Genomic DNA, 23,963 nt, shown 5'->3' with positions numbered 1-23,963 from the left:
ATATGTGTGTGTGTGTGTGTGTGTGTGTGTGTGTGTGTATACATCATGCTTTGAAGTGTTTGTGTTATATGTTCTACTCTTTCCATGTCCATTTTGTTTTTTCAACTATATTTATTCTACTCATGTGGTAATGCAGATTGTGTTGGCCATTAGAACATAAAATAGAGATAATTATAGTTTCCAGTGTTCAATCATCACGTACCAACCACTGCTATATCTACATAAAGCACAATCTTAGGGTTATTATAAATTAATATTTTAATAAGTTTAAAGTGAGCATGCCATTTGTAATAAGATTTATGAGCATTTAGTTATTTTACTTGATTTAAATACACATATTGCATTTACAATATAAGCACTTACTGAATCCTACTTTATTTCATTTTCTATTTTTATTAAGGGTAAAGAACTTTCACTTGCAGTCTACTAAGACACTTTAAGAAATATAATGTTAACAGCACACAATAGCAAATCTGACAGACCATCTTCAAATATTTTACTTTATTGGTTCACATCACAATAAAAGGTGAACAATTCTTTTAAGGTTTTTGAACATAACATAGTTAACTGCTATATCAAGAATGAGTCTCTGTAACTGCCTGGACTGTCAAGGACTGAGTAGAAAATGGAGTTTAGAACTAGCTCTATAGTAGAGGTGAAGGAAAACAAAACAAAATGTATGGCTACCATTTTGTGATGGAGAAAGAATAAAGTTTAGAGGTTGTTCAAACATAAAGAGGTAACATGAAAACAAAAATTCAGCTGTAGATCTCAGTTAACTAGGACTTAGAAAATGTCACTCAGTTGATTAGTAGCAGAAAACATCCAAAAATCTCCTCTGTCACTATTGTAGACATGCAGCATAATTAGAATTAGAAAAATGCATGAGAGTAAGGCTTAAGATGTGAAGGATGAAAGTGATAAGAGCTTTTTTTCTGTTGCCATACATTCTACATTCTACATCGAAGGATGATTCTCTTTATAGATGTTTTGAAAAGCATTCTTAAGTGAATAAAATGTCTTCAAATGAAAATCACCTGCATTTCCAAGAAAATGAATAAATTGAAGTTCCACAATTTTTTTTTTTTTTTTTTTTTTTACTTTGAAAGGGCTCCACATACTTACAAATGCTAGAGGCTATAGCTTCTCGATGAAGAAAGTTATATACATTTTTATTTTCAGTACAATTTCTTTAAAACTTATTTATTAATGTTTTGACTTTGGTGGCAGATAAATGCCTATTAATAGTTGAGAAACAAAGTAAATTAAAAGCGGAGTAACCTCATTTTTTTTTTTATTGCCAGAAAATGACTTTAAACTTTTAGCCAAATATTTTTCTTATAAAGGTAGTGAATTTTCTAGTTTTTGCTTATATACAGACAAAATATCTTCATTGGAACAAGAGTGGGTAAAAGCAAAAGACACAAACAAGAGAATAAATAGTAGTAGAAGAAGGTGAGGATAGATAATTGTTAAAAGATAGTCACTAAGGGAAATGAAAGCCTGAATAAAAGAAGTAATTCCTCTACATCGAGCACAAAATAGAACATATAAGAAGAACACAAACAGAACATATAAATAGAATACAAAGTGACATGAGCTAAATGTGAAACAAACAGTATAGAAAGTATAGGAGAGATTAAAATATGTCAGAACAATCAGAAAAAGTGCCATACAAAGGTAGGACTTAAGATAGTGTAGATTTATGTTTTTCTACCTTACTTTCTGATCAGTTTCTTTTCTTGCTTTTAATGGAAGTGAAAAAAAGTAAAATGGAAGTTTGAAAGAAATACACTCAACCTGCTAAGGCACTTGAGAATTCCTCTATCATATTGACTCAGAGCAATTGCACCGTGCTTTCATCTTATCCATAGCTGTTTTGAAACTAGGGCAGAGTGACTGGGTTGTCCCCCAGCAAGGATATGCCTCGCATCATTTAGATTCTAGATGAATTATTTTCAAAAAGCTTCTTTTTATCTTCCTTTGAAGAGAAGATATATTTTTGACAAGTAGAAATATTCATATTCAGGAGAATACTATCTGACTTGAAACTGGTGATAGAGCATATCTGTTGTTTGCTAGTGGGAAATGAACCATCTGTTGCAGAATTTTATAATGGGCTCCATCTAATATTTCCAAGAATCTCTCTGGGTGCACCCTAATAAGTTGCACTGGATTCATTTTACAAAGATTTTTTTAGGTAGCTGAATTTGATTTCAACATTTGAAAAGGAAATAACACTGTTACAGGGAAGAAGGCATAGATTTATAGCAGTGATCCTTCCAGGGAGCTGGTGAGTTGACAGCCTGTAAAGGTAGCTCAAATCAGAAAAAGCAACAATTGGCCTGAGGAAGAAGGGAGAGGAAGAGTTTGCTGGCTCTAATCAGTCTAGTTTCTATAGCATTCTTAGCTCAGGCTTTAATGGTGTAGGTTGTCAGACTGCCTGGATTCAGAGACTATCTGTGCCAATTACTGGTGTGGGACCCTGGGCAAATATCACCTCCCTGTTTATTTCCTTATGTGTAAAGATGGGGATAATAATAGTACCTGCTTCATGGGGTTGCTGCTAGAATCACATGGAATCAATGAGAAACATTTCTAACTGTACCAGGCATACAGAAAGCACTTGGTTACATTTTAGCTCTGAACACTGTTGTTATTCCTACTGAGTGAGATTCATCACTTATAGGTATGACTTACTCTATGACTGTTACAAAGGCACTATAACATTCTAGAAAAGGCATTCTGAAAAGTTTCTTAAATTACACACTTTATCTCCATTATTTATTTAAGGTACAATTACATTTGAATTTGTTTGTATGGCAGTGATGGGACAGAACAGGAATTCCCCATCAAGTTTATCACAAACTCCAACATTTTTAAACTTTAAAGGATAGGCCCTTCTTTTTTCTTTATCTGTCTCATCTTCTTTAAACATGATTAATCCTACTCATTAAAAAGAAAGAACACATACACAAATATCACCAAAACAAGCCTAATATTTGTTATATCTATCCACCTGTATAACTTCAAATTTTGGTACATTCTCAAGCTTTTTTGAAAGAAACCTACACTCATTGCTTCAAACTTTACTAGTATATGACAGAGTAAAATCCTCAACCATAAAGTCACATTCCAATGCTTCACTGGGTTTATGGTTTTTATTTTTTAATGTACACAACAATGAGTCTTAATCTGTTACTTCTCTTTGTTCTCTCTGAAGAGAGGCCAGATCTCTCAATAAGTAAGTACTGCTCAAACACATCAATTCTGATTCCCTGTTGCTAAGAAAGGATTAGAAATGGAGAAGTTGGTGTTATCTTTACCATATATTTATGTATTCTTACATAGTTTACCTCTAATCTCTTAATCCCTAAATCCACTGATTTTTTTCTCAACCATCCTCCTCCAATTTTCTCCATGATTTTATGTTTAGCACTATCTCTCCACTTGGCTTCTAAGACACTATCATTGTTGACTTCCCTATCTTTTTTTTTTTTTTTTTTGTCTTTTTGCCTTTTCTAGGGCTGTTCCCAGGGCATATAGAGGTTCGCAGGCTAGGGGTCTAATTGGAGCTGTAGCCGCTGGTCTACACCAGAGCCATAGCAACGTGGCATCTGAGCCACATCTGCGACCTATACCACAGCTCTTGGCAATGCAGATCCTTGACCCACTGAGCGAGGCCAGGGATTGAACCCGCAACCTCATGGTTCCTAGTCAGATTTGTTAACCACTGAGCCCTGACAGGAACTCCGATTTCCCTATCTTTTTATCCAACTGCTCTTTTATTATTGCCTTCATGTTCCCTTTCTATTAAATTTTTTTTTCTGTCCAAACTTCTTTCTGGTGATATGACACAATTGCATGGCTTCAATAATTATCTCTCTATCTGAAAGCCTCTGTCTCAGTTTTTCTGACTCTGAGCTCATTCTCTTTCCTAAATTTCAAACCTTCATTTTCACTTCCTGTTTTATGTCCCTGTGTGGATAGCTCTGGCTCTTCAATAGGTTTATCTCCTCCATGGCTCCCTAAGAGAGGTAATTCTTCATATAAACACTGCCTTCAGTGGCATGCATGATTTCACTAGACAGAAGGCTCTTCTCATGCTAAGTCCACACTATATTTAGTTCCACACTATATGTTAACAAAATGCCTTGCTAGATGTATGCATATCATAAATGTAGTTACAATACTTCTGTTTATAGATAGTGGAAGCTATTTCTTCTGAAGTGTTGCAGTAAGTTTTCATACAAAATAAATTAATAATAAACTCTTGAAATTTAGCTAGAAAACCAGTAATAGCTGATATCAAATGTCGTGAATACATAACTGCAATCACTAACCATCTATAATCAATGATAAATTGTATTAAGTAATAACCACTAGCACAACTAAAGATTATAATGTTCATAAGAAAAAGTAGAAACGCCTTGGAATCTCACAGAGTTCTCTAAAGTTCATTGTTCATTGAATTTATATGATGTGGTTAAAATTTACTTCTGGATAAATGACTTCATACGTTACCTTTCGTTATATAGCAATTGCTCTGATATAAGCAGACAATACTAATAATTTTCAGTGAAAATTGACAATGTTTTAAGAGTACTGACTTTGACATAATCTAGGATCTCAGATTAGTTTTCTTTATTTAATCACACTAGCTCGGATCTAAAAAAAAAGCCAGAGTGTTTCCAATAAAATAAAATAATATATATAAGGATTTTATCAGAATCCTTGGCATGTGAGTTCATTTATATAGAATAATAGAAAAATTCAAGCACAGTAGTCATTATAATAAAGATGGGCAATAATTATATTTAAAAATTTTTTAAATGTCATAATTATTGAATGTGTATTCAATATAGAGTCACTATCTACTTCTAATAAATTTAGAGTAAAATTTGCTGGGTAGCTTTTAGTGAAGGAATGCATCAATCAATATACTTTCTCAAAAGCATATATTTTCATTTGAATATTACTAAGGCATATGTTGGCATTTTTCAATAACTTGATTTAATACTGTGTGTTTTCAAAATCTAGATTTATTTAATAAAGAATTATTAAGCTGATTATAAAAATGCTACTCATCAGCATGATTTAATCAATATTGTATGACTTAGGTAGTCAAAATAACCTCTCTGATCAATACTGGACAAATAAATTATAACCCTTTTTTTCTATATAAACACAACACTTGAAAATATGTGATTGATTGCCATGAAGGAATTCTAGCAAAAGTAATTACATGTGAATTTCTTATGAGACCCTGACTATGCTTATTATTTCTGAGGGGAAAATATCTGCTGGTGAACATCACTGGTTCTCTTTTTAAGCAGTTTATTTTAATTCATACTCATTTGTCTAAGTAATCCATGCTGCTTACCCTATTTTTTTGGTCCTGTGCTTGTAAATTTTTGTCTCTGGTTATCTCGTTTTATATCTAACTAGTATTCGTTGTATACAGTCATTGTTTGGTTCAGTCTGATACACACTTTGAGTCTACATAATAAAAGCATTTAACTGACATTTAAACATATTTACACACACTTACATTTAATGTTCTTCTCTGAAAATACACTCAATTTTACATATGCTTTACTCACAACCTCTTTACCATTTGGACAAAGGGTACCTTCTTGTTCCTTTGTACAGAATAAAATAATACACTGAGCAATAAATCACCAAAGCATCATTCAGTTACTTACTAGACTGCAATCAGAAAGCCCATATCCTGACCTCTCACCCCGAAGACTACTCTCCTTTGCAAAATCTGTCTTCACTTCTGACTGAAATTCAAGTAATAAAAGTTTTGAATGGTTTAAAAAATTGCTAGTCTTTTTGATAAAGAGATTTGACATTCTACTTTCCCATTTAATATAACATTTTCCTGGACTGAAAGTGAGTGTCCATTTATTCATAATTTTAGCAAGTTGACTATAGCTGTCGAGTTGTCTTAAGCATCACAGAGATTACAGAGAGAACTATTCAGCAAAGCTTGAAAAAGAAAAGAAAGAACTGTGGGCTTTATTGAGCTCCCTCCCAGGTACTACTTAATACATTCTGACACATTTCAAATTATAGGTCACAATCTATTTATACTTCTGGAAAGTTCATTTTTAGCCAGCATTGTAGAAATGAGACTGAAACATTTTTGTCTTTTTTGTCTTTTCTGGGAATACAAGTAAAGCAACTCAACCCTTCTGACATTAGCCTAGAGAGCTCTAAGACTAAATAGTTTACTCTTGCTCTCACCATATGGTCAAAAGAACCAGTAACTATGATTCATGAAGCCAGCATCATGACTAGAGAGAATCTTACTTTCATTCTCTAATAGGTTTATTACGAAGATTCAAGGACCAAGGATAGTGCCTGGCACTTAGAAAGCAATCCAATATATATTATTATAATCTAGACAATGAAAGCAGTGTTATTTTAATTCCTAATAATTATTATTATTGTTATTTTAATTTCTAATTCTAATACTAAAGCATGGTGGAACATGTAGAAATACAGAAGTATAAAGAGGGATTTACTTCCTCATATAGATAGTTTTTCCATATTGGGCTCATATTATATAAGCAGGTTTTTTTCTTCTGCCTTTTAACTTTAAAGTACAATGTGAATATTTTTCTGTATTATTAGTGTACAATTACAGTTTTGATTATTGTATAACATACATCTTTTAAATATGCTATATTTTACACATTAACTACTTGCATTCAGGTTTTCATCACCAATTTTACATTACAAACGATACTATGTTGAATATTTTCATTTCTAAATATTTTGCTTCTTTTATTATGTAATCTTTGGAATATGTTTCTAAAAGTGACATTTTTAGTCAAAGGACTTTGAAGCTTTTAAAATATCTTGCTGGGTATTTCAGAATTGCTTGCTGCAGAATGTTTTCTTCTGCTAGTGATTTAAGAATGCTGGTTTGATCTGTTTGACTAGGCTCCTCCACCTTCTTTTCCCCGATTTTGTGTATTTTGTGTGCACACAGGTATGCATGTTCTGTCACTTTTTCATTATTTTTTCTTGTTTTTTTCTAGTTGATTTGTGATAGCTACATATTCCTATGTCACTCATTTATTAAATTGTATGCACTATTTTATGTTTTCCATTTTATATTTTCATCTTATTCTCTTGGATTCTTTTTGTTTGTTTTTTGTTTGTTTTTGTCTTTTTAGGGCTGCACTCATGGCATATGGAGGTTCCCAGGCTAGAGATCTAATTGCAGCTGTTGCTGCTGGTCTCTGCCACAGCCACAGCCACACCAGATCCGAGCTGCATCTGAGATCTACACCATAGCTCATGGCAATGCCGGATTCTTAACCCACTGAGCAAGGCCAGGGATTGAACCACAACCTCATGGTTCCTAGTCAGATTTGTTTCTGCTGCGCCAAGACGGGAACTCCTCTTAGATTCTTAAAAAGCAAATAGGAACAAATATCCAGCTTTGAGCACTTTCTAAATAAAATCAATTCCTATGTTAAGGAAGCTAGGACATCAAACTTAATTCAAGTTAAAAATAGCCCTCATTTATATAAAAAAATGAAAGAAAAACAAAGGACAGTTTCATTGTATATTCACCCTTTATTAATATGTTAATTAGGTAATTCTGTACTTTAGATCCTAAGTATAAATGTGACTTCAGAGACATCATTATAGATGCTTTATTATCAGTTTCATGATGTTTCAATGGTGTCCAAAAGTTTCTAGCTTAACTTGCCTTTGAGAAAACATTTTTAGCGCAGTCATATTTCATTATGACTGATGGTGGTCATATATGCTACCATCATATTTGGGGCAGTGGCCTGGACAGAAAGATCTTGAATTAACAAGATGGAAAATTATCTCCATCTACTTGCCTATTATTATCAGGGCCCTTCCTATTGCATTGAGAAGATTTTGAGTTTTTTCTCTCTTCAATGGAGCCCTCTTTCCTCCAGCTTCATTTCTGGGAATAAAACCTTTCACTACCAAAGTACACAGATGTTGTGATAGAGAGCATCACAGAGAGCTTCTATCGTCTTCTTGTTAAATTCATTTAAATAATTCAATACAAACGTATTGCCCACTATAAAAAATTGTGCCATCACCTCTTCACCTAGCCAGTTTTATATCTGTTCAAACTTTCCAAATTAGAATTGCCATCTTTCTGCACAATTCCAAACTTTATGAGTGGGAGTATTTGAGTATATTGTTCCAAATTTACAAAATTTCTGCTCAGTTCTTCTAAATAAATTATGTAGAAAATCCTGATCATTTTGATAAAATATTAGAAGACTAAATAACACACCTATACAAGTAAGAGAAATAAGACACAATGTGAACATTATCTTAGAGAATAAATATTCATAAAAGTGAAGATTAATTGTACATATAGTTAATTACATAAATATCCTAATATATAGCTGTGATGAAAATAATTCCATAAATTATTCTCTATTTTCTATAATAAAATGACTGAATAATTCAAGCTTTATTCTCATTTGCATTGCTTTGCCGAGGGAAACCGTATCTTAAATTATCCTCCTATGAGCAGATCACAGAAAGGAACTACATGGACCCTTGTTGATATAATCAATGTCAAACTAATCATTTTGTAGTATCTTCCCATATGGATACAGCTCATATATTTTTAGTTTTCTTTATTACAAAAAAACCTTAAGGAATGAGGAAAAACCCATTCCTAAGTCGAAAATTTTAATTATGCCTCTCAGATGTGTGCCTTTAATTAACTGGTGGCATTTCCTTTGTTCAATTATTATAGTTCCATACAACTGTCATAAATTTATAAATTTTAATTAAGGCTGCCCTAAACTCTGGTTATATGGTGTCCACATAGGAATTTGCCAAAGGCTTAACTGTAAGTAAACCAACAATGAATAAATCCATGAATTGCCCACTGGGATTTGTTTAACAAATTAACATTTGTGTGGAGATAATGAGGTTCTACAGCCTATAATCCCAAACAATGTTTTACAAAACCACGTTTTTAAAAGTGAAAAATGTGTTATAAATGACTTAATTAGATATTATATTATTATTTATTTTTAGATGTTATCAGACAATAAACTACATGGCCTTATTTTAAGTTGAATTCATATGAGTACTCATTTGTATTACTAATTTGAAATATAATTTTTGAATATATTATCTATGTAAATCAAGGTTGAATAATACTCTGGGTGTATAGATAAATTTGATATATTATAGATTTTAAGAGTGCAGCAAGGTCTGGACAAATGATTTGAATGAAACATTAAAAGATGTGCTGTATTCATACACAGTTCAGGATCCATTAACAATGCAGCAAACACAGTGTTTCAGAGAGATCTGTCCCTGTGGATCCATTGCAGGTTGAATAAGTAGCCATAGTTTGGAGTGCCGAACTGTTTAGTTGGCTTAAATATGTCCAAAGATAAATATAAGAAAATCATCTGGTCATAACCCCCAATTTTGTATTATTTTAATGAGAAAATTAAGTTAACAATTAAATAATAAAAACTCCAAACAATTCATTTGCATAAGAAAAGCTTCTTCCCTAAAGCTAACTGGTATGCATGTTAATGAAAATATAATTACAAGTCACACCCTTTTACCACACATTCAATGGATTCTCATTTGCATATTCAGTGAAGGTCTCAATACTACAATTTTTCCTACAGCAATAGAGTACTCTACTTTATGGACTAACTCTGCCTCAGGCAGAATGAAAATATATAGTAAGACAGCTAATGCCTTTTATTGTTTAATCAATCAGCTGAGTATTTTTTCAGAATTCTATTGAGTAGTTATAATTACTTTACTTATCAATTATTCATAAGTCAAAAATATTGATAGATATAAAAATATTAAACTCAAAGAAATAGTAATGTTTTTACTATTAGAAAAACCAGAAAACAGCTTGCTTCTCCTGAACACCATTGAAGATGCTTCTTCCTATGGCTTTTTCAGTTAGCATTATGCTAAATACTCTGGAGATTAGTGGAAGCAATAGAAGCAGTGAGAAAACCTAGTAAGACAGAAATTAACCATATAGGGGATGTGAAGATCACATGGATTGATTTTTCCAAATGACTAACTAAATTTGCAGTTACTATAGTAGAATTAAATGTACATAGATTACACTCTAATAGTTGCATAATGTTCTTTGCACTGAATATTGGAATTTGCAAATTATATTTTTATTATGCATTAGGGTTAATTTTTTTCTAGTGGGAACATATTTTAAATTTAATGGAAGTCAGTAGGAAAATATGTTTTAATGTTCACTTATGTGCTGTTGAACACTTTTTGCAAACATAGCTATAGCATCAATTAATAAGAATCTCAAGTGTATCCTAATATATAGTAACCTGATATTCTCAAGGTAATATGATTTGAATATACTATACTGCAATGTCAACAGAGTAGTTATGATTTTAGACAGAAATTATGATGCTATAAAATGTATCGATATAGTATCTATATATTTAAAAGAAACCTAATTTTTAATAACATATGCATTATAGCATTAGGCAAACTTCAATTTTAAAAAAAACAAACAACAGAGGAGTGGATCAAGAAGATGTGGTACATATACACAATGGAATATTACTCAGCCATTAAAAAGAATGAAATACCAGCATTTTTTGCAACATGGATGGACCTAGAAACTAAGTGAAGTCAGCCATACAATGAGACACCAACATCAAATGTTTTCACTGACATGTGCAATCTGAAAAAAGGACAGACTTAACTTCTTTGCAGAACAGATGCTGGCTTACAGACATTGAAAAACTTATGGTCTCCGGAGGAGACAGTTTGGGGGGTGAGGGGGTGTGCTTGGACTATAGGATGAAAATCCTGTGAAATCAGATTATGATCATTATACAACTACAGATGTGATAAATTCATTTGAGTAATAAAAAAAAAAAAAAAAAGAAGAGGCAAAGTTAAACTATAGGAGATAAACTATCTGTGGTGCTTAACACAACTGGGGAGCATCTAGGAGCCAAGTGTCCTGGAGCGTGCTGTGACTTCCCTTCTAACATTAAGGACAAATTATTGCATCTTGTACCGTCTGTCACTAAAACAGAAGCACAAAGACCAGTAGGCCTCTGAGGATCCTGTAAGCAGCATTTTCCACACTTGGGAATCCTATTCTGACCCATTCAAAAGTGTCAGGGAATGCTGCCAGGTTTAGTGTGACCTATAGCAGAAAAGACTGCTAAACTCGTCCTGGATATAATCCTGCTACTCAGGTGATATAACCCAACAGACCTAATGGCGTCAGAAATCAGTGTAATAGGAGAATATGCCATGTGAACATTATGGGAAGTCCCAATAGGTGTATCACAATATATAGCAAAATATATTCTTAGTATGTCTGCAGAATTAATTCACAGTAATGGGATTAGTACCATGTTGGGATTAGTACCATATGCTCTACCATTTTTTATATTTACTATGTAATATTTAATAGTACAAGAAGTTATAAAGTGTAACAAAATGAAAGCCTAACTAAACTGCTGCCTAAAAATAATAAATAAATAAAAAAATAAAAAAATAAAAATAAAAAAAATAAAAAAAACAAACAGATTTTGGAGTCAAATATATAAAGCTTGTAAAACTGGTTTTACCTCATCTTTTTGCCAGAGTCAGACTATCTATAAGCATTGAGCCCTGTTCATGGTACACACTTAACACTATATAATTAATGATCATTATTATTGTTAATTTTTGTGAGTTGAACTATGACATACTCAATTTCGAACAAATGCCATTAATTATGTTGAATTAGTTATTAGATGTAATTTTTGTTAATATATCTACTATCAAGATACCAGGAATTATAGTCATAAAATTATTCTTTGTATTTTTCACATATAAAGAAAATGCACATGATTTGAATATACAATGCCACTCAATTACTTACCCAGAGCTGATGGTACACAAGTTCCTCCATTCTGACAGTAGTGGCTACAATGGTTGACTTCACATCTCTCTCCTGAATAACTGGGCCAGCAGTGACACCTCAAATCACCCTTCTCATTTAAAATGCATCTTCCTCCATTCTCACAAGTCAATTTGCATGAATCATCTGGTTTTAAAAAGAAACGTACCAATTAGTATTCCATTCAGTGGATGGTAGAATAAGAAAAATTCAAATAAACAAAAATTAAATACTAATAAAATTCAAAAATAAACGCCCCCAACATAAAAATAGAAGAAACAAAATACTATCGGAAAATAGAGAACCAGGTTTCAACCACTGCTGAATGGTAAACACAAATAATGAATTAACTTTTATTGTTCTTTAGGCTTAAAGTAATATTAACAATTTCTTGTATTTGTTAAAACATTTAACCACACAACCAACTGAAACATTCTAAAAATAAGATATTTCCTGGAGTTCCCATTGTGGCTCAGCAGGTTAAGAATCTGACCAGTATCCATGAGGATGCGAGTTTAACCCCTGGTCTTCCTCAGTGGGTTAAAGGATCCAGCATTGCTGTGAGCTGTGGTGTAGGTCGCAGATGCGACTAGGATTTGGTGTTGCTGTAGCTATGGCATAGGCTGGCTGGCAGCTGCAGCTCTGATTAGACCCCCAGCCTGGGGACTTCCATATGCTGCAAGTATGCTCTCCTCCCCCCAAAAAAGATATTTTCCAACCAAAAGGCATTATTTTTTATGATATAGGCAAACACTGACTATTTTTTGGAGTGTTTGATGTTAAACTAAATTGAAATTTATTATATATACAGTATATATACTATATAGAAATACATATATACATAAAATTTATAGTATAGGGAAAAATTCAAATGAAAAGATACTTTTGATGTACATTATTAACTATATATAAACATAAAACTAAAAACCATTTATTTGATACAATATGGTGACAAAACAGTGTCAGAACATTTATTTCCATATGTTAAAATGATTAGGCACAGACTGTCTACTTAATCCCTTTTGCCTGAGAAAAAGAAAGGATGACCATTCCTTGAGGTTGAAAAATTATTACAAAAATATGATTAGTCTGATTTATGGTAAAGATTGGTCTCAAATCATTTTCCAGGTTATTTTTCTGTATGTGTTGACATAGCCTTGCTCTATTAGAAATACTGCTCTGCGTAGAGTAGGGCACAATGTCCAATGGAACAAAGATGACTGACAATATTTTAAGAAGCATTTATTCAAAAAATGCCTTTTACTAAAGTCTTGCTTATTTTATATGAAATAGATAAAATCAAAACAGCCTATATTCTTCACTCAAGATGCATTGGCCCAGACATAGCAGAAACTTGAATATATCACTGCAATAATCACAAGAACATCTTAAGGAGTCTCAGTGACTTCAAATGACACAAGATTCAAGTATCATACCCACTGTCATAAATAGAGACTTATAAGCCATGTCAGACAATTCCAAGATTTGCCTCACTGCAAAGCAGTTTCTAATACTTTGCCATGTACGGAGGGTTCAGGTTGGCAGAACTAAAGTCTGCATTTGTAATATGAATAACTCTCTCATGAGGCATTATATATATATGTGGTATAAATATATATATATATATGGTATAAATAAAATGACATTTGGTAGAGTGAGACCTGTTTTTAAGTTCTAGGCATATAAGTTAACCTAATAGCCTCAGTTATTTTTTAAGGACAAACATACATTTTAACTCATAGATTTGTTGAATATTAAATTAGGTAGGAAACTTGAGAGTAAAAGTTTAAATTATAAAACACTGTACATTTTTAAGTGTACAATGTATGTATAAATACATACCATACACATACACACAAATGAGAATTTGAGTTTCAGCCCGTATCTACCACACTAGGCTGGTAGAAGAATCAAGAGCTGTGATCAGGTCTACAAGGTGTATTGCTAAATTTCAACAGGAAGTTGAGGTAGTTTTTTGGTAAATTACCAAGGGACATTCATATTCAGCATTGTTTAGGGAGTGCCCACAAGGTGCACTGCGAATACAGCTCAAATAGAATGGTATCTAGGAATCCAGAAGGTGAACACTGAAGGAACTGAATGAAAGTTATGATGCCTGGACCTGGATTACAGAGTGAAAATGAAGAAACTGAAAGAGAGAAGTGAAGAGTTCCTGCTGTGGCGCAGTAGGTTAAAAATCTGACTGCAGCAACTTGGTGGCGATGGAGGCTGAGTTTGATCCCCAGCCCAGCACAGTGGGCTTAGAATACAGCATTGCCACAGCTGTGGCATAGGTCACAGCTGTGAATTGTATTCAATCCCCGGCCCAGGAACTTCCATATGCTGTGGGTGGGGACAGAGGGTAGGGGGTGGGAGATGAGAGAGAGAGAAAGAGAAGTGAAATTGACTTGAAGACATAAGCAGAGTGTCATAGATCTTTGGATTTTGGACTTTGCCTCAAAAGCAATGTTAAGTCATTGACAAGTCGAAAAAATCTGAGAATGACTGTATAGGTAGGGGTTAAACTGAAAGCAGGAGGACTGTTAGGTCTGTTTAAATGATTCAGGCTGGATAAGAAGATGGCCTAAAATAGAGCAATGTGTGACAGATAGATGTAGACAGATTCTAAAGTCAACTAAAAGGTAAAAATCACATTGGAAGATAATTCTTCAGTTTCTAACATAAGGGCAATAGGACCTGAAGGGGTGTTTTATCTCTGAACATATTAAATTGGAAATAGCCTACATAAATACAAGTGAGAACCTCTAGCAAAGAGCTGAATACAGAGGTCAATTCTCAAGAAAGATCTCGAGTGGAAATATGCTTGCTTAACTTAAAATTTACCAAAAAAAATTCCAACTCATTCAGCATGAAATATCTTAACCAGAGTTATGAATGTGAACATGAAGATAAATATTTAATGTATTATGATCACAGTTTGGCTTATTATGAGAGGACTCATTTTTCACTTGGAGATGTTCTACATAAAACACATAGATAATCAAAATCTATACATGTTAGGACATGTGCATTTCTATAATGTGCGTTAGGCACCAGAAATTTAAAAATGTAATGCTGCCCAATGAAATGGAATGGAATTACATTCTTTAAAAACCTAACTGTAGGAGTTCCCGTCGTGGCTCATTGGTTAACAAATCTGACTAGGAACCATGGGGTTGAGGGTTTGATCCCTGGCCTTGCTCAGTGGGTTAAGGATCTGGCGTTGCCGTGAGCTGTGGTGTAGGTTGCAGACACGGCTCGGATCCCGCATTGCTGTGACTCTGGAGTAGGCCTGTGGCTACAGCTCCAATTAGACCCCTAGCCTGGGCACCTCCATATGCCGTGGTTATGGCCCTAGAAAAAGGTAAAAAAAACAAAAAACAAAAAAAACCCCACCTAACTGTAATAGTTCTATAATGAAAAAGGAGGCTGCTTTTGTCAATAACTAAATCACTCCCAGAAGCCAAGCTCCAGCAATTATAATCAACTACAGGGACAAGCAGGTGAATACTTCTCCAAGAATCAGTAACATTTGAATTTCAAATTTCTTACATGAAGATTAAAAATATTCAGTGTGCTCATCATTTAACAATAGCAGCTAGAGAAAGACAAGTAATTATAAAGAGCTGAAAAAGTTTGGCTATATCAAATGTTAATGTCAGGAAAAAGTTAATTGGCATTTATCTACATCAATCAATAATTCTAAAATGCACTTAATTCGTAACAGAAGTGGTCCAAGCTGTCCATTATCAAGGCTCATATACATGGAGGCCAATGTGAATATTTTTCAACACTGATTATTTAAAAATATAAGATTTTCTTATAAATTACGAAAAGGATATTGGGGAGGTTTCTGTAGTCATGGCTTTCAAGCAAGGCTGAAATAGTAAAACTAAAATTTAAAACAAAGTTTTAGATCTTGGGTAAGTGAATATTTACACAAGTTGTTTCTCATTTAAAACAAATTTAGTGAATTAATATAGCAAAAAATGTTTCATTTTCTTACCTATTCATGACAGGTTTATCTCTGAGTGCTATGCATCTACTTTTTGCCAGGCATTGTGCTAGGTACTTTCTATATGTAATTTCTAGTATTTCCAATAACTCTGGACACAGATACTCTGGATGACTTAGAGGCAGTGGAGAGTATTATGTGATGATTAAGAGTGTGGAATGTCTGGGTTCACCTTAGAATCACACCATTATTAAAGAATATTAGATGATCAACTGAGCCTTTCCATGCTTCAATTTTTCATCTACAAAAATAGGTACAATGAAATATAATATCATTGGAGTTTTATGAGGATTAAAGAAAATAATATAGGAATTCCCGTCGTGGTGCAGTGGTTAACGAATCCGACTAGGAACCATGAGGTTGCGGGTTCGGTCCCTGCCCTTGCTCAGTGGGTTAACGATCCGGCGTTGCCATGAGCTGTGGTGTAGGTTGCAGACGCGGCTCGGATCCCGCGTTACTGTGGCTTTGGCGTAGGCCTGTGGCTACAGCTCCGATTCGACCCCTAGCCTGGGAACCTCCATATGCCGCGGGAGCCGCCCAAGAAATAGCAACAACAGCAACAACAACATCAACAACAACAACAGACAAAAAAACAAAAGACAAATAATAATAATAATAATATACATACAATATACTTACGATATTCCTTACTTATAAGCCTTAAAAATACCTATTATTATTACTGGTAGTAGCAGTATCTATTGTTAATCCAAGTTAATCTCTGAGACTGAGAGAGTAGGGGGGCAAATAAATTAGTTAAGTGATAGATTATGGCTTAATCCAAAGCTCTACCTCAGCCCTACCCTAGGCCAAGTTCTTTCTGTGTATTTTTTGATTTCTGATTATTGAATAAATTCTTTGCACTAAACAAGGAGGAAAAAAGGGAGGCTATGTAGAAGAGTCAGTCATGTTTATTTATAAAAGAAAAACAATAAAAGCTGTCTGCAACTTGGCCATAAAAAAACCCCATGTATAACATTTGAGCCAATGTAAAAGTCACACTGGTAGCATAAGTAGTGTATTTGTGTGCAGAATCTTAATCTCCCTCCCAGGGGTCTCCCTCGCTCAAACAGCAGTGCAAGCAGACATGTCACACAGGAGGCATCTGTGAGAGCACTGGTTGTGGGTACATGTGGAACTGGTGAAAATGTGGCATATCTTCTACAAGGAAGGAGTATTTGGCATTTTAAAGTATCTGTTTCTGAGATGCCAAGTAGAATATGAGGCCATCCACGTATGGTTCATGAGCAGTGAGTGAAAAATGTACCTGACAATGTTTGAAACTGTTCATTTAATTCTCGTATTCTACCATCACAACCGAGATCAGACCAGCTCTGCTTGGGAGAGTTGGTAAAGAGCAAGGGTTCATCCTAGTACCAGTGACAATAACCCTTTTCAGTGACTGGCACTAAAGCATCCATCCAAAATGCCAATCATGATTCACATCTCTGTTAAGAGTATTCCAACCATGCCACCACCACAGTACTTTGTATATGCTACACACTAACTTGAATATATGATTCATTATTTTCTTTACACTCCATGCTGTCATTTTTCAGACAATTTCTTCTACATGTCCTCTTCCTTCATTCCTGCTTAATCTAAATCTAATACATCTTTGCTGATCTTGTTTTAAAGTCATATTATATAAGAAGTTCTAATCAATTCTCTAATTGGATAATCATCTAATTCCTCATGATAATTTAAGGTCTATCTCTTCTGTGGCTTATATCACTATTCACATAAATACCTATTTATTGATGTTTGCATCATTTATCATTTCATCTTTTCACCCTCTTCAGCTTTAGGGCTTAAAGACATGTATAAAAGAAAGAGCTATGACAGTCTTAAACACTGAGTGCTTTAGAAAAAGCAAAAGTCTTCAGATCGCATGTAACTCCCCAGCAGAGAACAATGAGGCAGTATATGGGAACTGAGATGCTGACCAAAGTCAAAGACACTGTGTTCACTTAAGGTATTTTCACAGGAGATTCCAAATGTGTATATCATTGGCAAAATATTTGCTGTGACCCTTAAGAGATTTTTGGATTACCGCATTTTTGTCTGTGACATAAAATTAATGTGTTGATTTTTTTCTTTTAGTAGCATTTTTTTTTCCCATTTTATGTCTAATGTCTTGAATATGAGGAAACTTATTAAAAGTCTGCATGGGTGTTCAAGGGCATCTCTTCTTTCCCATCACACTGTTTTTGTTTTTGATTTTTAAATTTTTTTCTATTTATTATGTACCATCATGTTCCAAGTTTTTAAATATCTATTCCGACCTCTAGCTTGTAAAATGTACTACACTCCCTGACTGAAGCAGTATTTTCAGTTTTGTTTCTAAATTAATCGTGTTTCTAAATTAATGTTATGCCTTGCTAATAAGCCCTCAAAATATTTATTATTAGTAGTAGCGTTTATTGTTAATCAAATTTTACACAAAGGAAACTAAGACATTTTCTAAATTAATCATTGGTTTCTAAATTAGGGTTGGCACACAAAAGTTGTTTAATACAAAGGTGATAAATGAATAAATAAATTTGGGAGTTGGGTTTAAACAAATAGCAGAATGGTACCCTTAGAAATATCATTACCTTTATTGATACAAGAAGTATATAAAAAAGTCTCTTAATTCTGTGTGTGACTTCAAAGTTCTTAATCTACTCTTCAATGCATAACAAGTGCTCAGTGCATCTTTTTGAATGAATGTAGAATGAATTGATAGGAAGTCATCCTCAGAGAAAACAATATTTTACACAGGCATTCAAGAACCAGCAATATCAAGGAAACTATATTAATGATTGAGTAGGTAATTCAGCTCAGTTTTGATAGTTGTGAACATTTATTGTACACATTAATTCATTATTTACAGAATACTGAAGTTTACCTACCTGATAGGCTGTCATCATTGCAGGTACCATTAATTAAATATTTCCCTTCTGGGCACACACAGGTAGCCCCAGAAGGATTCAGCAAACAGAGGAATTCACATGCTAAATCCAAGCATGGGTTGGGTACTGATCAAAGGAAACAAAAGAAAGAAACGCATATATATAAATTGAATAGGTTTCAAAAATATAAAATTAAATAAGAAGAAATAATGAATTAGCAATGTTGAAAAGAAGTCACATCAAATTTTTATTGGAAATATCTTATTCAATATTACCATTATTCTTTACAGACGAAATTACTACCCAATACCCAATACCGATCATTAATAGAAAATTTATATTTCCCACAAGGGAGAAGAAATTATTCAAACACATACTTTCTCACACTTCTTTTGGCAAAACAGTTGGTCTGAGATACTGAAGTACGGTTTGGGGCTGTTGTAAAAGTAAAGCCAAATGAAACCTTTGGGATCTAATCCTCATTTTAAATAGTTTAGAGACTGGTTTAACAGACAGAAACAACGCCCCCTGGTATTTACAAAGGCTTAACATCCATATGTAGGTATATAGACACAAACAAAACATGACTTTTTTTCCCTGAAAAAAAAAAACAGGTTTAACATGGTTTCCTTCCCATCATATAGGAGTACCCACTTATCCATGCGTAAGTGGGTACCACATTTATTTTTGTCTAAATTTCTTCTCAATCAGTATCCTCTGTAGTCATAGGTGCTTTGTGGTATATAGAATTTGTTCCTAAAATGAAAGAGAAATGGCATCTAGTTGGTGAATTGGTGACTATGAAAGTGGTTTTAATTCTGTAAGAAACACTACTCAAATATCTATTATATTTAGGGAATACTTTTACTTATTTATTTTTTATAAAGGTGGAACTATTTGACTATGAATACGAATCAAGAAGAACTAAAGGATGAGAAGGAATATCCTTCTATTAACTGTGGAGCCATAAGTGTCAGATCAAAGATAAGCAAAATCTTGAATAGAATTTCAGGAAGGTTTTAGTGGGATATACATTTTAATCTGTTTTCAAAACTGATTTAGTTGTAACGTTTCCAGACCATCATACTAAATGAGGTTAAATCCCTTTTCATTTGAATTATAAGTAAATCTTAAACAGTTTTTTGAAGGGTGAACTCATACAAAAACAGATCATTAGAATTTCATATGCAGTTTTTTTTCCTTTGTTTCGTGATATTTTTGATGGTTGTGTTTGAAACACATCTTTCAAAATAACTATGTCAATTATTTACCTATTTATTTCTAGAAGAGAAAGTAAAAATAAAAATCATAAACCATCAAAGAACATACAACCCTTGGGAACAGTTCTCCTCAGATATATTCTTTTCTTTAAAAAATAAATAAATAAATTCTACTGGAGTATAGTTGACTTAGAAAGTCATATTAGTTTAGGTGTACAGCAAAGTAAATCAGTTATACATATATCTGTTCCTTTTCAGATTCTTTTCCCATATAGGTATTGAGTAGCTTATCCTGTGCTACTAGCTCCTTATTACCTATCTTATGTATAGTAGTGTGTATATGTAAATTCCAACCACCTAATTTATCCCTCCCACCCCATATTTCCCTTTGATAACCATGAATTGTTTCAGATACTTTTAAAGATGAAATGTTAAACCCATGATTGTTACTTGGTTATCAGTGAGTGAAAATGGCCAATGATAAACTTCCTTACTTGCATGGTTTTTCTACAGACCCACAAGATTTTATATAGAATTTAGAAAAAACTAATAAGAGATACATTTTTATAACAAAGTCAATTCTAATTCCAAGAAAACATAGCCAAATCTTGCAGCATATCTGTTAAAGCAAAAACAGAAACTCTTGCATTATTTCTATCTTGTCTTTGGTAATTTAAAAAGTCTGGTGATATCAAAATTAAACTAACTTAACTTATAGGCGTTAAGCCATGGGTATAGTTAAAAATTTAAAAACACTTTATTTTGAGAGTCATAAGAAAGAAAATTCACCAATATAGACAATAATATAAAATATTATACTCACAGTCCAGTTGTTTATAGCGATGAGAAATCAAAACACCTTTTGTCTTATCAACATCTAAAGATAAGTACTCTACTGAACCATGGCCAAATTTTTGTACTCGAAATACACCATTTTTAGGTCCTGCTCCATATATATAATCTTCAAAGACATCAATCCTGTGTGGATGTAATAAGCCTAGAATTTTTAAAAAGTGAAATTATAAAAGTTGCAATGTAAATACTCAGAGTTAAGAAAACTAAGTTTATCCAAGGTCATATAAAAAATGTTATTCTTGGAGTTCCCATCATGGCTCAGCAGTTAATGAACCTGACTAGTATCCATGAGGACGCAGGTTCGATCCCTGGCCTTGCACAGTGGGTTAAGGATCCAATGTTGCCAGAGTGAGCTGTGGTGTAGGTCACAGATGCAGCTCAGATATGGCGTTGCTGTGGCTGTGGCGTAGGCCAGCAGCTACAACTCCGATTGGAGCCCTAGCCTGGGAACCTCCATATGCCGTGGGCGCAGCCCTAAAAAGACAAAAAAAAAAAAAGAAAAAAAAATTCTTTACCTTAAAAAACAAAAAACAAAAAACTTTCGGTTTTAGAACATTTTTAATATTAGCTGTAAAGTTGTTAGGGTTAATTTATTATTAGTAGAAATATGTGTGATATTAAAATTGTCAGAACTTAAAACATTTCCATCGTCATTTTACTCATCTTCACTAGCACAAAGCATTGCTGGGGTCTTATCTGCAGAGTAATCTTCTCTGCTATACAGTTTGCAAATAAATGAAAAGACTACAAGGCAATGCTATCCATTGCACAAAAACAGGAATTCACAAAATTCTCAATTTATGTTCTGTTTCAAATTAATGGTCAAATTAGATTGCCTGAATCACAATTTTATCAAACAATCATGAGTTGGTTTTAAATAGTAAAATAAAAACAAATTCACATTACTACTATCTGTTTTAGAAATAGAATAAAGAAAACATAGTGGAAAATGGTAATCATATATATGACTAATTTGGATAAGAGTAATAGTAGTAGTAGTAGTAATAATAATTTTTTAATATTCTTCAAAATGGTTATTATTTAAGAGATTTTATAAAAAAATCTGACTTTTGGTACTGAAATTTGTAACAAGTTATGTTATGTAAAGGTTGTAAAATATAAAAAATCTTTTAACATAAATTTTTCTTTAATGTTTCTTGAAATAGTAAAATGTATGCTTAAGCTGAAACAGGTTGACTTTATTGTAGTGAATTACATAAATGTGAAATTTTTTCCATCTATGGTTATCATACAAAACACACACACTTTCAGTAAAGGCACAATGAAAGTGCAATCATTTTTCTTGCAACTACTCTGCTTTTGTTAAAAAAGAAAAAAAAAAACAAGGAACAAAGCAATGTTCAGTAAATATAATATGTAAATATAAAAACTTCAAGCATATATTGTAAACAATTTGTGGTAAAAAAAAGGCCAGGAGTTTTGGTAGAAAAGGGAAAGAAAAACAGAAGAGAAATAAATTAGATTCCACAAAAATAACTGATATTACCAGGCAAGGAAAGCAAGGAACAGGAGGAAGTAAACTATGAGAGTAAAAAAGAGGAGGGAGACACAGAGATGGAGAAAAAAATTGGTGTAGCAAAAAAAGAACACAGATTCTTTAGTCATTTGTGGTAGAAGTAAGTTTTCATTTTTACACAACATTTTTCACATGCATGAGAGTAACCTTATCAATTACCTGTAATAATTTGTTACTGTGATGTTTTACTATACAAAATAACTCACTTCCTGCTCATCACTGCAATTTGAAATAAAAATTAGCATTAATAGGCACTAATCTTGACTACTTGAGGTGTTCTGCTCAGAACAGAACATCCACAGAAGTAACAATGAGATTAAGTATTTTTTGAATCTGGACAGCAATGGACCACATTTGTCCTAAAGTCAAAAAGTTCTTCTGGCCTGCTCTCTTTGTTATTCCAGTAGGAATGAAAATTACAGTGAATAGTAAGAGTTACAAGTTGAAAAGAGAAAGAATTTGAAGAAATCCAGAATGTAAAGTTCTCATATTTATGTATCATTATTTGAAACTCTAAATAATAATTAAAAGCAAAAATAAAAGTACTTTGCAAACCTTGTTTGCTGCTGACAGAAACTACTGAATCAGAGCCATCATACAGAACACTGCCAATAACAGAGAGCTCAAGGTCAGCCCAGTATATCCGTTGACTGAAATGATCCACAGCTAGACCTGCAAAATCAACACATAAAAATAACAGAAATACATTTTTGATTATTTAAAATTATTTTTGCTCTTCAGTATATTTTTATAATTGACATTTTTCTTCAGGCATCTCAGAAATTACCCAGTCTACATCATGATAGTGCAAGAATAAGAAAAAATGGAATAAGTGTAATTCCTATCTGAAATACCTATGTTTAGATTACACAGAATTTATTAAACTGTAGGAGAAAAATCTTACTTCGCATAGGAAAAGCTACCCTAAATATCTTTCCTTTCCACACTTCCTGTTTTCTTAATTATGGCTACATTCTAAAAGCCTTTCCTATGATATTTTAATTTTTTTTCTTTATAGTACACACAGAATTAATTTATCATTTAAATCACTTATCTAACCAGTATTTGAAATACTTCAGTTTAATTCATTATATTTTGAATCTATTCATGAAGGTGAATTTTTCAGAATAAAAAAGGTTCATTGGGGAATTTCTGTGGTGGCTCAGTGGAAATGAATCCTACTAGGGACCATGAAGTTGTGGGTTCAATCCCTGGCCATACTCATGGTATTGCCATGAGCTGTGGTGTAGGTTGCAGATGCGGCTCAGATCTGGCATTGCTTTGGCTGTGGCGCAGGCTGGCACCTGCAGCTCTGATTCAACCCCTAGCCTGGGAACCTCCATATGCCGCGGGTATGGGCCCTAAAAACACAAAAGACAAAAAAACAAAATGAAACAAAAGGTTCAGGGGCTGATCATAAGATATTTCCAACCATTTGGAATTGGCCTACAGTGCTGTGGGACAATGGTGTGCATGGTGAAGTTTAAATTCACTAAAG

The 23,963-nt window shown here is 33.2% G+C and overlaps 1 protein-coding gene across 5 annotated transcripts in view; it reads right to left on the bottom strand.

The window, feature by feature from the left end:
• The window catches only part of LRP1B (LDL receptor related protein 1B), a 1,884,722-nt gene that overhangs the window by 67,585 nt on the left and 1,793,174 nt on the right, over positions 1-23,963 (bottom strand). For all 5 annotated transcript variants that reach the window (XM_084998912.1, XM_084998914.1, XM_021076285.2 and 2 more), the window contains 4 exons: positions 23,021-23,137; positions 20,897-21,070; positions 18,854-18,979; positions 11,927-12,091 (listed from right to left, as the gene is read on the bottom strand). In XM_084998912.1, coding sequence (XP_084855038.1) covers positions 11,927-12,091; positions 18,854-18,979; positions 20,897-21,070; positions 23,021-23,137 — 582 coding nt within the window. The remainder of the gene's footprint in view (positions 1-11,926; positions 12,092-18,853; positions 18,980-20,896; positions 21,071-23,020; positions 23,138-23,963) is intronic.

This window comes from Sus scrofa, chromosome 15, assembly GCF_054392235.1.
Source record: "Sus scrofa isolate SSC_HxYL_T2T_F1_AM1 chromosome 15, Sscrofa_HxYL_maternal_Yorkshire_Landrace_v2.0, whole genome shotgun sequence".
Taxonomy (NCBI): Eukaryota; Metazoa; Chordata; class Mammalia; order Artiodactyla; family Suidae; genus Sus; species Sus scrofa.
The sequence above is the reverse complement of the archived record's forward strand: the minus strand, read 5'-3'. Positions and strand labels throughout refer to the sequence as shown.